Genomic DNA, 14,725 nt, shown 5'->3' with positions numbered 1-14,725 from the left:
TGAAAAATTATTTTACATTTCACACAGAATTTATAAATAAATACTGTGAGAAAGTGAGACAAATAATAAGCTGAAATGTGGAAAACTGGCCAGTAAACAGGTAAATAAAGTGCACTGCAGAGTAACAATAACATCAGTTCATCTCTTTGACAAGAGTGGTGCTGCTGTTTTGAACACTGCACCTTAAAATAAATTCCCATTCCTCTCTGCTAATTATTACTACCTTCATGGTTATACAAACATTCACTCAGTGATGCTGAATTTTCTGACTGCAGAGAAAGGGACAGATCATTTAATCAATCAGGTAAAAGAAATAATGAAATAAATATGCTGTTGTTCAGGCAATGTTGTCATTAACTCCTTTGAGCTTTTTACCCCCATATTTCTTATTTCAGGAAGAGTGTAACACCCAAGTTGTGCCCTAATTACTACCACATGAATTGTGTTGACAAAGTGAAGTCTTAAACAATCTAGTCATGATTAGCTACATTTATTCGTAATTAGAGATTAGTGCTAATAATAAAAAAGACAAGCAGATCAAAAAGAAACATTTAGCATAACTTTTTTCTTTCTTCTCTCATTCTCAGTCACTTTACACTGTATTTTTCATAGATTTGGGGCACAACTGGCCAAAACCTAGCTGTTTCCCAAAATCAAACAACTAATTAATTAACTACTCATCTACAAATATTTCCTACTTCATTATTAACTTTTTAAGCATTCGGTTCTTTGCCTGTCTGTTGCTCAAAGGCCCTTCCAACCTGGCCATGAACACTTCCAGGGACAGAGCATCCACAGCTTCTGTGGGCAGCCTGTTCCAGTGCCTCACCACCTGCATAGGAAAGAACTTCTTCCTAACATCTAATCTAAACCAACTCTTTCACTTTGAAGCCACTCCTCCTTGTCTTACCACTTCATGCCCTTGGCCCAAAGTCCCTCTTCAGCTCTCCTGAATCCCCTTTAGGTACTACAAACTGCTATAAGGTCTCCCCAGAGCCAGGGGAAATCATGTTCCTCCAGGATGAACAGCCCCAGCTCAGTTTGTCTCCACAGCAGAGATGCTCCAGCCCCTGATCAACTTTTGGCCTCCTCTGGACAAGTCAACATCTATTTTGTTGGGGGCTCAGAGCTGGATGCAGGACCTCAGGTGAGGTCTAACAAGGGCAGCGTAGAGAGGGACAGTCCCTTCCCTTGCCCAGCTGCCCAAGGGGCACTGGGTGCAGCCCAGGACATGTTTGGTTTCTGGGCTGCCAAAGCACATTGCTGGCACATGTTGAGCTTTTCACCCACCAACACCCCCAAATCCTCCTCAGGGCTGCTCTCAAATCCATTCTTCTCCTGGCCTGTGTTTGTGCTTGGGAATGCCCTGACCCCAAGTGCAGGACCTTGCACTTGGCCTTGTTGAACCTCATGAGGTTCTCACAGCCCTACCTCTCAAGCCTGTCCAGGTTTAATAATAAATAGATGCTGTAGTTTAATAACAATGCAATGTTGTAATATCTGCAAGAAAAAAAAAAAAAAGTGTGTAAACTGAGGGCTATTTTAAATGCTAACAGATTAGCAATTGACATATAAATTGTGAGCAATAAAAATTAACAGACACCTTAGAAAGGATTAATTTTTAAATTTTGGTTTATTTTATTGCTTAAATATAGATTGCACAGTGTGTTCTTACATTTATTGAAACTGGTTCATTACGTACAGTACAGAATATATGATCATTGGAACAACAGACAAATTAGCCCTACTCTGATTTTGGACAACAGGCTATTTGTACCTTTTAAAATTACCATGAATTTAATTTATCTTAAAGTGACTCACTACCAAAAACTATATTTTTTTCAAGATGACATAATAGGAAAGAGAACCCCAAGCAACAGCTGAAATACATTTAAACTGGGTACCAATTATAACCATTGAGACAGTGCTTAGTGACAGGGCCAGTTTGCATAAGGAACTTTTAAGTTCTGCAGCTTCTCTGAAGAACATAAAGAGATAAGTGAAACAAAGCAGCTTTGTACTGTACAACAAACAGCATTCTTAATTCTTTTGGTTTCATTCATTGGCTCATATAACAGTAACTACCAACACAATACATTTTACAGTCACTCCCATCTCCCACGTGTCTAAAAAGGCCAGAGTGAACCAATTACCAACTTACAGACTCCCTGAATTTCCATAAAGGAAGAAATTAAATATCACATGTACACACAAAGTGTTACAAGCTCTTCACTCCCTGAACTACACCTGCACAACACCTGCACTTTCCAAACTGAACACTGGAAACACGGAAACCTACCATCACCATAAAGGAAAAATACTTCATCAACAGAACAGAAAATGAAATGCTGAATACAGTTCTTCCACATGCAGCATTCATGCGACAGAATTCAATCACAGAAACAATCCTGTATTTACAGCACAGTCTCCATACTGCACAAGTGCAAACAGAAGTACATTCTTTATTACTTAAGACTCCTTCTTTTTGTACAAAAGTGCTGAGTGATATTCTAAAAAAAAAGGACAAAGTGGGTAGGTGTTTTACATTGTATCCCTATGTTGGATTTACTTTTTAAAAAATTACACTCTTTATACAGGCCAAAAAAAACTATTAGTCTTACCTTAAAAAAAAAAAAGAAAAAAAAAAGTGAAAACTAAAAGCTAGAGTCCTATTTATGTGTAGACTGTGGTCTGATCAGGCTGATACGCTGCAGCAGTAAAAATCACAACGGAATGCTGTAGATAAGGGGCTGTTTCGTCATCCACTAACAGCTGTGATTGCACTGTTAAACTGAAAAGAAGGTCTCAATTACCTTTTGAGCTTTGTGAATGCCTTCTGAAAGTCTCAGCATGTCATCTCATAGGTTTAAGTAGCTGTTATTTCTCTGATGTCATGCCACATCAAGCTTTTAAATGTAGTCCAGTAAAATACTGGACTACAGTTCAAGAAACTTAAAATCCTTTTCACAGTTGGTTTGCTAAAGCTCCAGTCAGCAAATTAGCAGGACTAATAATCCTTCAGATCTTGAGTTATGCAATCAAAGGTCAATTTAGGTTGGGACTTCGGAAGGTTATTTAAACCAAGCTCCTGCTCAAAGCAGGGCTAACTGAAGTTAGGTTACTTTGTTCATGTTCACTGTTCATCCAAAACAATTAAATGTATACATTTACTATAGATATTTGAGAGCATTCATTTATGTTTGCACTGCTTCAGTCAGATTCAGCTAATGTCAAACTTACTATTCATGGCATCAATGAATGCTGCTTTTCTTTCTCTGCTTGCAGGATTCAGTGAGTCATAAAGACAGCCTTGACAATTATCATCAAATGTCCATGATTTACTCTATCAGTTTTACTTTATTTACATTTGAATAGTACATGCTCAGATACGTAAACCTATGAAAGTTACCTTATAGGTTTGAGAAATGAAACAAAAACAAACACAGAGATGCATCTCTAAAAATGCTTTTGCTTGAAAATATATGTAATAAATTCTTGATCTTTAAATGGTTTCATTGACTTTTCTTTCAATTTCTAAAATATCACTAAAAAGCTGTTATAAACTACAGAGAAACGTCTTATAGAATATAGTTTCAGTATTTATGATTCAAAATGCCCTCAGTTTATTTTCTGCTATACTAAATATATCTCTCCTGTATTTATACTAAAGCAGACAGTAAATACTACAGTGTTTTCAAAAGTACAGTCTGTAAACCATACATCTTAAGACATGAAATATATTGCACAATTTCGTGCTTCAAGAGGAGATTTCTCCTCTCTTATGCAAAGCTTAAGGTTTAACTTTTAGCAAGAAACACAGGACATATACTAGATGTATCTATCTAAAAAGCATGTTATGTGATGCATCAAATATACTTAACAAGTGTCCATAAATTCATTCACTGTATTTGAACACATGTAAGGTATTGGTTTTTTCCATCTATTTCAAACCAAACAGTAGCTGTGACAGCATGAACAAGAGGGAGCTCAGGTAGTGCTCCACTGGTTACACTGAATGGGGTGAAGCAAGCCAAAAGCATTCAAGTTCAACACAGAACTGAGGAGGAGAGGAGTAAAAAAAAACCAAAACCAAACAAAAAAAAACCCCAAACCAAACTAAACCAAACCAAACCAAACCAAACCAAACCAAACCAAACCAAGGCTTTAATAGGTTTTTCAGTTACAATATCTCAAATTAAAGGAATTTGAAGCAATTCAAATTCCTGGAGTAACTGAAATATTTACCTATATGGCAAAACAAGTTTTAAATTTGACTTTCACATGTACTCAAATATGAAAATGAAGAAACATGGTCTGTGAAAAACCTAACTCAAAATATATTACAGAATAAAACAATTCAAGACAGTGTCATGAATTTGGCTAAAGTAATCTGTATTTGGCTCATATCCATCATTATAATAAAGTTAGATACAATAAACAATAAAATTTGAAAACTCATCTTGGTCTTTCTATTGTACTCTACTCTAAATAATGTCCAGCAGACTTCAGAAGACACTTAATACACACAAAGATCTGGAAACTTCATCTCATAGACTGGAACAGAATGGTAATGAGCATGTCCAGCAGTAATGGTCATCGTTCCTGAGGGGCTAGGCGGAGGACTGTGTGAGAAGCACAACCAATACACAGAATTTATAGTTATATGGATTGCTTTTTTATAACTTTACACACTTAGAGGCAAGAAGCAAGAGTAAACTACCCCCCAATATATATACCAACAGTATAAAAAAAATACCAACAGCATTTTATCCTAGTCTTGAAATTTTAATGAAATTATCACGCCCTGAGGATTTTTGTATTCTCATCTGTATCATCAATTTCACTGATGTTATAGACCTATCAAAATACATCTTACTGCTAATAAATACTATTTATCCTGCATAGTGATGTGCACAACTCTCTATAATAACACCATGTACTACTTGGAGTGCTCAATCTAATTACTTTCTCAACCAGATGCAGCAATGGGAAAACAACAGCATCTTGCAGTACAATACTGATAGACACAGAGATACTGTAAGACACAATGACATGGTCTCTGGATATCCTCCACTACCAGGAAGATTCAAAGTAGTAAGAAAATCAAAATGATGAAAAGTATTATCTTTCAGTGTGCAGTTTTGGCTTGGATAACTTTTTTTACAGTAGCTGGTATACAGTAGCTGGGCTGTGTTTTGGATTTATGCTGGAAACAGTATTGATAACATAGGGATGTCTTTGTTACTGGTGAGCAGAGCTTACACAGAGTCAAGGTCTTTTCTGCTCCTCACACTGCTGTGCCAGGGTGTAGGCTGCAGGTGGGCCAAGAAGTTGGGAGGGGACACAGATGGGACAGCAGACCCCAATTCACCCATGGGATACCCCATATCATACAGTGTCATGCTCAGCAATAACAGCTTTAAGGAAAGAAGCAGGAAGAAAAGGACATTTAAAGTGATGGCATTTGCCTTCCCAAAGAGTCCTGCTTAGCTGGAGATGGCTGAACACCTGCCTGCCCATGGGAAGAGAATTAATTTCTTATTTTGCTTTGCTAGCATGTGTGACTTTTGTTTTACCTATTAAATTATTCTTATCTCAACCCATGGTTTTTCTCACTTTTACCCTTCCAATTCTCTTCCTCATCCTGCTGAGGAAGGTTAAGCCAGTGGCTACCTGGGGCTACATGAGGCCTATCCGGGGTAAACCCCAGCATTCAGTTAAGGCAATTATTTTCTCCCTATTACATGTGTTTGAGAACACTACGACATAACCATCTGAAAATAGCCACAATTATTTTCTAAGTCATTTTTCAGTTATGATATTCTTCTCACATAAAGCCTTACCGGATGGTGAGTTCCAGTATCTGTGCCAGTCTATCGTGAAGCAAGTTTGCCTAGGGAAAAGAAGAATTAAAACTGAATTATTAACTCCTAGATATTGAATTGAGCTACAATGGGTGCCAGGCCAAACTCAGGTGAGTGTGTTCCACACTGCCACATGTAAATCTAGGCCTCATTCCTTAATTTCCTTTCTCACTGCTGCAAAGATTCTGAGTCTTAAAGATGCATTTGAGATTGAGTAAGCCTGTCCTGGAGTGCCAAGAATTAAATAGCAAATTCTGCTGTTGCAGACAGGAGTTTAACAAACCTGAAATACATTTAGTTATTTAAAATACATAGTGGTTTAAATGCTGCTCCAGTTATCCCAGAATGAAATAGGAATGAACTGTGAACCTGGATTTCAAAGATAACAAGGAAAATATTATGGTAAAGAATATACAAGTTACCCATTACCTTCTGAATGGTCTAGGAACAAAAAAACACACTTCAAATTACTGGAATCTCCCAACATTGACAGCAGTAGAGACAAAAAAAAGAACTGAATTTCTCAAGAAGTAACTGCAGCAGTGACAAGACAACTTAAAACACCTTCAGTCAGCAGGTGCCCACTATTGCCTACACTGATATCCTCAGGGCTAACACTTTGCAGAAACTCACTTTGGTTTCACACTGAGCTGCGATTTCTTCAAATGGTGCTTTTTGGAACTTTTCAATCACGAGACGCCTTTTTTCCTTTTCCTGTTCTTCAAGTCCATTGTTATCTTAAAAGAATAATGAAAAAAAAAAATAAAAGACAAATGTAGTCTTTTCCTGTGAAGTACAAGAGATATCAAATGTGCACTGCAGAAGTGAACAAGGGCTGTGCCTGAAGTGATGTAACCATTCTCAAGTGAGTTGTCATCTGGCATTCCTCATAAAGTGAAATGCAGATAAAATTTCAGGGAGATGGTTTGAGGACCCAATTTTCTCCCTTTTTTACTAAGTCTTTAATTATAAGTAACATCTAGGCTCCCTTTTGCTTTATAGCCTGCACTTTTCACTTGCTGTACCCAGGTTCAGATTCAAGAGGAAACAAGAATCTCTGAGTACCATGCTGACAGGTGGCCAGAGTTTTCTATCAGAATTTAGGAAAAGCTGGTTCAATCTCCATAAGCTAACTAAACCTATACTTTCCAGCATCTAATGAATTTAAGTACCTCAGGGATTAGTCACAGTTGGAATACTAGCAGATTAAATTACTATTTAGAATGCCTCTACTGTTCTAAACATCAATGCTTAATCCACATTTTATTTAAACAGGATTTTGGCAGACTGCAAAGCTTTAATTAGCAATTACTTACAGTAATATGAAATAAGGAATCTGGATAATTCTGTATTCCCATAGCTAGGTCACTTGTCAGAAAAATACTATTTTAAAAAATCTTAGCACTTTAAAATCCATGATGTGTAATTTACAACCTATTTTTTATTTCACTGAAGACCCAAAATCTTAATACATAAAAAATATTCAAATTACTTCATAAGTAATCACTCAATGTAACTTAAATATTTCATATTTATGGCTTTGTCTGTACTGCAAATGTAATAGATAACAGGCATTTCCAGATGCTTTTCATTCAGTCCCATTAACTTCAGAAAATGAATTCACTAACATTATCAACATGTAATTTCAGAGATTTAGAAATAAATAACTTGTGTTCTTAATAAATTTACTAGCTGAAAAGAAACAAAAGTAGTTTTTATATTCAAAGTAGTATTTTATGTTATTTTGGCTTCTCCTTTTCCTTAAGCAACTCCATAGTAATTGAGAACTATGCTGCACAAACACAAGTGTAATAAATCTTACCAATTGCTTTCTTCAAAGCTTCAAAGGTGATTTCTTCAGTATTATCAACCTAAACACATAGCAACAAAATTCCGTAATCATCACATACAACATATAAGCTTATAAAAAACAAGGAATATGATAAACACAGCAGGCCAAAACAGCCAGCACTTTTTGGCATTCCAAGTCTTTAATGACCTTTTTTGGACCTTCTGTGACAGCCAACAGATCACTAATTCACATTTTTAAGCCACTGAAATTAGTGAGGAAATTTTTATCAAATGAGATCAAGGAAAACTTTCCAAATTGTAGTCAAGTTGCTCTATGGAAACTATATTTTATAAATGGATTTGGATTTTGGCAGAAGAGTCCTTTAGGTAAGGAATAAGCTGTAGTGTATCTATACTGTAAAAGTCTCAGTGCTGCTTCTTAGACAGCTGTTGCCAATCAGGTTACCAGCAATGTGATGCTAAAATAGGAGATGGCAGTGGAGTGAGGAGTGGAAAATGGTTGCTGCTTTAGGCTAACCTTATACCATGATGGATCCCAATAATTTGGTTCTTATATCATAAACACTGGAGTTAAAGGGCTCTTCATAATAAACTATGTCTGATGCACCGTGAAAATTTGTTCATCTACTCATACAAATATCCATTTGCTGCTGCAGGTGTACTTCACCAGAAATTGCTTGGGGTGCAAAACTACCAAAGTGTTTCAATTCATTAGAGATATAGCTTCTATACCAGTAAATATATTTATAGTGAAGCCACCCTTGTGGCATTATGTTCAGATGGCAGAACAGTCTTCACCTGAATATAACATGGTTTCGTGGCTTGAACTTCCCCACTTCAATCCTTCTAACATGTGAACAGGCAGTACTTTTATTTTTCCTGATAAACACTAACTCTCTGGAATGGTCCAATATGATTTAAGGCAAGAGGTAAGGTAGCAAAAAGTTTCTTTATTCCATTCAGAAGATTGTGAATTCTTTCAATTTTTGAATTCACTGGCTTCAACTACTGTTAAGGGAAAAGGAAGTAGCTGTTTCCTTTTTACATGTTATTTCATGAGCTGTAATTGTAAATTGTATTTTTCTAACAGGTTTTACTTACTCAGCATGTATTCCCTACCTCTGAATAAGTAAAAATTAATAAATAAACAGTGAAACACCTTTTTTTTTCTCAAATATTTGTGGATATGGCTACAGATCAAGATTATTCAGGTTTTGAAATCACCTTTTATATAACTCACATTTGGTAAATGTTAGTTGTTTATGGGTGCCTTTCATAGTGCTAGTCAATACATTATTTGCTGGTATTACTCAGCATTATACTTGGTTATTAATATCACACAAGCACTACCTGCATTTACAAGTGCTTTCACCTTATAAATGGAGATAATAATGGAATAACTCACCTTCCTGAACAGGATTCACTAATAGACTTGGCACCACAAAAAACTTATGTTGAGAGAATTTAATTTGTAGTTTTTTGGATATTTGCATTTTATGGATAAAATGTCTTCTATCTCAGTGCAGAAATGATACCATACATCATTATGTCCTAAAGTTTCCATTAATTAAGTAGGTAATCCTCTCAATCATAAAGATTTATGCTTGTTTTTTGCAGTTTATTTCTGCTAATGATTATGGATTGCTATACTCACTAACCTACACAGCAAGAAAACAAAAATTCATATATAGGTATGAAGGTGCAGTCAGCTAACTAAAAAATACTGTTTTCACCTTTGCCTTGTAAACAAACCTCATAAAGCAAGTAAAGGAGGAATACTTTGCTTTCTGTGTTCCTGATTAATAAAATTCTTGTTTTTAAGAGATAACAAGTAATTCATTATCCAAGACATTGGACTACATTAAGATCACACTAAGCTGAGAACCCATAGAACTATTTTATCTACAACCACTACATCCACTTCAAAAAGGTCTGCGTATCAATGTTGACATAACACTAGCATAACTTGAAATGTGAAATGGAAACTTCTGTCATTTAATTCTACTTTCAAGAGAGTTGTTCAATTACATGTAACCACATACAATGTGTGATTTTAAAAAAGAATACTAGTGTCAAACAGCCTCAGTCCTTTGAGAAGCATTTACTTGTGTCAGAAAGCTAGAGATCTGATTGTCTCACTTATTTTCCAAATACCCTTTTATTCTTGCTCATGAACTTTTATCTGTATCCTTTCTAAAGCACAAAAGCAAGAAGTGAACACAAAAGATCATCTGAGGTATCATAAGCACAAAGCAGGAAGGAATAATAAAGGTAATAATAATAATGATGCAAAAACTATCACTTCTGCCTAATGTAAAGCTTGCTTCTTTGCTACAGTTTAATACTGAATTTTTAACTAACACTTATATTAACTCAGTCCACACATTTTGCTTCATGTCTCCAGTTTGTGCTTGAAGATGTCCAAAGTAGGAATCATCTGCTCCTCATTTGAGTTACAAACACCTCAATTTTAACAGCTAATCTCCCCTCCAGCCAGCAGAAATCTAGTTAACAAAAATCAGCAGAACCTTGAAAAATATTCAGTAGAAGTAGAAATTTATTTTAGGAAATACTTCAAATCAAGTGTCAAACGATGTGGGATAATTTTAGTTATAATGTAGTCTTCCTAAGGGATAATTAGCATCAGCTCCTGTACCCCAGATATGAACTTTTTGTTGCTACTTTATCCTTCCTGTGATTTAAGCACTGCATGCCAAACTCTTCTGGAGGGGAACTGTGACACTGGTGCAGCCTGCACAGCCTGCCCAGTCTCTACCTGTCCCACCCAGAGACTGCAGGTCTCCCACCAGGCTTCTGCTTCTCTAGGCTTGTATCTCACAGCCCCAGGTTGTTGAACAAGCCTCTCAAATACTTCAAATGATACAGAGATACAGATACTGAAATTTATTGTATTGCTCAAAAAGCAAAGAAAACATTTTAGAATATTTACTCATAAAGTATCAGTTGTTCAGCATGTAAATAAATTTATTGCTGTACCATAACTGCACTGCTACCTGTAAAAAACAGTAGTGACAAAATACTCGACTCTTTTATATAATAAGATCAGCAGAGTGTCTTTGACAACACATTTCTTCAAACAAAGAACTTAAAAAAACCAATCCCCTGAATATTTAACATTTCTAGAATAATCAGATATTCAACTTCTGGGAAAACTTCTTTTGCATTCCCCACTCCTTCCACTCAGGATGCTGATTTAAAATAATCTCTGATTTTCATACCTTATCCTCTGTGCCGGTGCCAGACAGAATATCCACCTGAATAGACACTGTGTCCACAATACTCTTCCTCCTGGAGAGTCTGTCCTCATCTAGCACAAGAAGAAATTATCTCACTTTTTGCATAACACTTGTGAAACAAGATCAGTCAGATTTCTACCCATCAGATGCAGTTTTATTTCCATATACCTGTTTAGCCCAAGATCATCTATTTTATCATTTGAACTGTGAAAAATGATACATTTAGAGTTACTCCTCTAAATTACTAAATATGAAGAAAAATAACCTTTTTACAGCCCCTCCCTCCTCTCATTACAGATATTTTCAACTTTCCCTTGAAAACCTATACTTTTTAAAATTGAGATCATATTCAAATGCATAATAAATAACATAGCACGTGATAATACATAGCTCTAAAATCCTTTTTTTTTCTTTTGTTGTGAAACTGAAAATGTCTTAATTTTAAGATACTCTGAAACAAAACAGGACTTCTTGGAAGATGATTCACTGACAGAAGAAACAAAGATTTCTGAATGGAAATGAACAACAATCCTTCCTTATTCTTGTTGCTACAAGTACCGTATTCAGCAAGTCTAAAATCAACTGGGTGAAAAAAATTCTCTCCATTCTCACTTCCTACAAATATTTTAGCAGGTCCAGCTGGCCTCAAAAGTTGTCGGAATCAGACCAACTGTGCTGATACTAAAAGAAGTACAACAATTTAATTAATGCATAAGGAGATTATGAGCAAATGATCCATCATTCATGGAATCTCCTTCTATGACTGCAGTCCTAGGACAATGCACCACTAGTGTTTCCTCATTTTTGACATTTACTATATTAACAAAAGATTTTAATGAACAGTAAATGTACATTTTAAGACTTGTCACAAGGATCCTCTTACAGAGTGGTCTGACTTTTGTGTATCTCATTTACATTTTGTGTATCTCATTATTACATTTACAAAACCATGAATTGCAATGTCATGTTTTAGATTTTAGCCAAGATCAAGGCATTAGGACCTTGCTATTAGTTTTTTATGACTTGCACTGCACAGTTAGAAGCAGCTACAGGCACCTGATATTAAAAAAGGAGGAGTGTAAAACTCCTCCATGACAAGGTAATTTATGCTGTTTCTTCTGCAACTTTTGTTTAAACCACTTCTAGCCAAGCAAAGTGCTTCTGCAGTGCAAATATTGAGGATGAACAAACAGAATTCATTCCAGCAGAGCTGAACATGCTCAGCTTTTAAAAACCAAGAAATAACTTTCAGAAGTCACACAAATGAAATGTCATTTTAAGATCAAGAGGCAGTGAAAGAACAAGATTAGTGAAAATCACTTGAATTCTACTAATATTTGCCAGGTTCTCAGAGACCCTGAGCATTTGAAATGGCATTCTGAAGGATTTACTGAATTTTTAATCCCTGATGGCTCACTGGTACACGACCCAATATATTCCAAATCTGAAGAATGCACCTCAGCCCCCAAGAGAAAAATCCGATAAAACCACATCTCTGCTGCCATCTTGCTGCTCTCTCTGTAACTGACACACAAACACCAGAAGATACATTTTAGGGACTACTTTGGATAGAATTCATTTTTGTAATGGATGCCTCACTAAACTTGCATATGAAATATGCCCATTTATCTCTAATTTCAGCATATTAAGTGGGAATAAATATGGTACAAAATACCATTTTTTCCTCTTGTAAGATACAGTGTTCATCCACACACATGAAGGAGTGCAGAGGCTCGAGGACAGTGATGGAGCCCCAACAGCCACTGCCCCAGCCCCAGCCAAGACTGTCCCAGAGGCCTTGGCCCCACTGCCCAGGGGCAATGGCAGCAGCTCTGTGCATCACCTCACTGACTGAGGCAGGATCCATCACTCTTGACAAGGGACAATGGCTTTAAACTAAAAGAGGATAGATTTAGATTAGATAATAGGAAGAAATTCTTTCCCATGAGGGTGGTGAGGCAGTGGCACAGGTTCCCCAGAGAAGCTGTGGCTGCCCCATTCCTGGCAGTGCTCAAGGCCAGGCTGGATGGGGCTTTGAACAATCCAGGATAGTGGAAGGTGTGACTGCCCATGGCAGGGGGCTTGGAACAAGATGATCTTTAAGATACCTCCTTTCCTGGGTGAGGGACTCTGTTCTTTGTGCAGTCACTATCCTGAATGGTCAGTGACTAAGATGAATCATCATTCCTTGAACAACTGAGAGCTTATTCCAACTTTCTACAGGTTTTTGTAATGTCACTCAAAGAGGTAATTAGTACCATCACAAAAATGATACCTATGGCTCTACTACCTGCTCAGGGAAACACAACAGCAAACTACCATTTGGCAGAGTACCAAATCATGAGAAAACACAACAGCAAACCCCACAGCAGCTAATGTTGCTACATTGCTACAGGCATGTCAAGGAGAGAAACAAAAAAAAGCGTAAGGAAACACTAAGTACAACACAATTTCTGGCCTAAAGGTCTTTAGGCCTTCTAAAAGCATTTCTTGACTGCATATCCAATAGGGACACACCACAGGCAGGAGAGCAGGCTGACCTACAGACCGGTTTTACCTTTGGACTTGTGTTTGCATTTATGAGGTTTTTTGCCTGATGGAAATAGAGTTGAATTAAAAAAAAATTAAAAAAAAAAATAATAATAATATATAAACATGACAAAAAATCCTTGAACGTATTTTAAATTATTAGCTTTCTCCCTCCCTCAAGTAAGAAAGAGAAACAGGTATAAAAATTTGCAAATATGAATGTCTTTCTAGTTGTTAAGAAGTATCAAGACATGAAACAAAGACAAGATGACAAAATTATGCCTATAAGTTATTGTTAAGCATAGTATCACTGATATTTGGAAACAGCAGAAATAATTAGTATGAAATATTTAGTGGCTTTTTGGGTTCAACCCTAGGTTTCACAGGAACACATAAAAATATCAATCTTTTTTTTACAATTTATGATCCCTTTTGAAACACTGCATCCTAGCATTACAATATTAATAGCAGAAATGTAGCATTTCATTGCAGTAAAAAAAAAATAAAAGCTTAGGAATTCCAAAATATTCACTTGGTCCTGATTTAGTTAAATGAAAGGCTTGGGAATATTCCACAGGATCAGAGATTAATGAACTGAACTAGCTATGGCAACAGTCAAGGAACAAGTTTTGGTTGCTGCTCTTTATAAAAAATTACGAAAGCCCTGAACCCATCTGATTCACATACGCTAAGACTTAGTATTAAATATGGCAATTTCTCATCACCTGCAGAGGCAGTTAATCACACACTTTCAGCTAAACTCAATTGATGTTGATGTCAGAACTTACGTCTCTTCCTGTGTGGGAATGCATTTTTAGCAAAGTATACAAGAAAACCTTAGTGAGGTCATTTGGGTACAAATATATCTGAGTTTCTAGAAGAGGTTTAACATAAATTTCAAACCAGGCTATCTTCCTCACTCCATTCTCATTCACTCAGCCTGTAACACTTCCTCACTTGCTGCCCACCTCTTCTGCCAATACTAAAATATAACGTTAACTGGTTTTTTAGATGCCAGAAGAAATAAGTATAGGAACATTATCCTTTTCAGAAGACGACAACCAGCAACAGAAAACACACTGTGGCTGTGCTGGAACATATCACTAATGTGCCTGCTTGGATCTGGGACAAAACCACACCTGCTGTCTGGAGAACTTAATTCCTCACACAATAACTATCCAAAAGAGAAATTCAAGAGCAGTGAATGTCTCTGAATCAGACTGCAAGAGCCAAGACATCTGGAATTCACGGTCTATATGTACT

The 14,725-nt window shown here is 36.4% G+C and overlaps 1 protein-coding gene across 7 annotated transcripts in view; it reads right to left on the bottom strand.

The window, feature by feature from the left end:
• Positions 1-1,614: 1,614 nt before the first annotated feature.
• The window catches only part of EFR3A (EFR3 homolog A), a 76,181-nt gene continuing 63,070 nt past the window's right edge, over positions 1,615-14,725 (bottom strand). For 6 of the 7 annotated variants that reach the window (XM_015618900.3, XM_015618902.3, XM_015618901.3 and 3 more), the window contains 5 exons: positions 10,916-11,004; positions 7,687-7,735; positions 6,498-6,601; positions 5,844-5,893; positions 1,615-2,791 (listed from right to left, as the gene is read on the bottom strand). In XM_015618900.3, the coding sequence (XP_015474386.1) occupies positions 2,674-2,791; positions 5,844-5,893; positions 6,498-6,601; positions 7,687-7,735; positions 10,916-11,004 (410 nt within the window). In that variant the 3' untranslated portion in view covers positions 1,615-2,673. Of the gene's footprint in view, positions 4,623-5,843; positions 5,894-6,497; positions 6,602-7,686; positions 7,736-10,915; positions 11,005-14,725 lie in introns of all 7 variants that reach the window. The other variant, XM_015618899.2, reaches the window with a different exon arrangement.

Source organism: Parus major, chromosome 2, assembly GCF_001522545.3.
Source record: "Parus major isolate Abel chromosome 2, Parus_major1.1, whole genome shotgun sequence".
NCBI classification, from domain to species: Eukaryota; Metazoa; Chordata; class Aves; order Passeriformes; family Paridae; genus Parus; species Parus major.
Note: the sequence above shows the minus strand (reverse complement) of the source record. Positions and strands in the feature narration are given on the sequence as shown.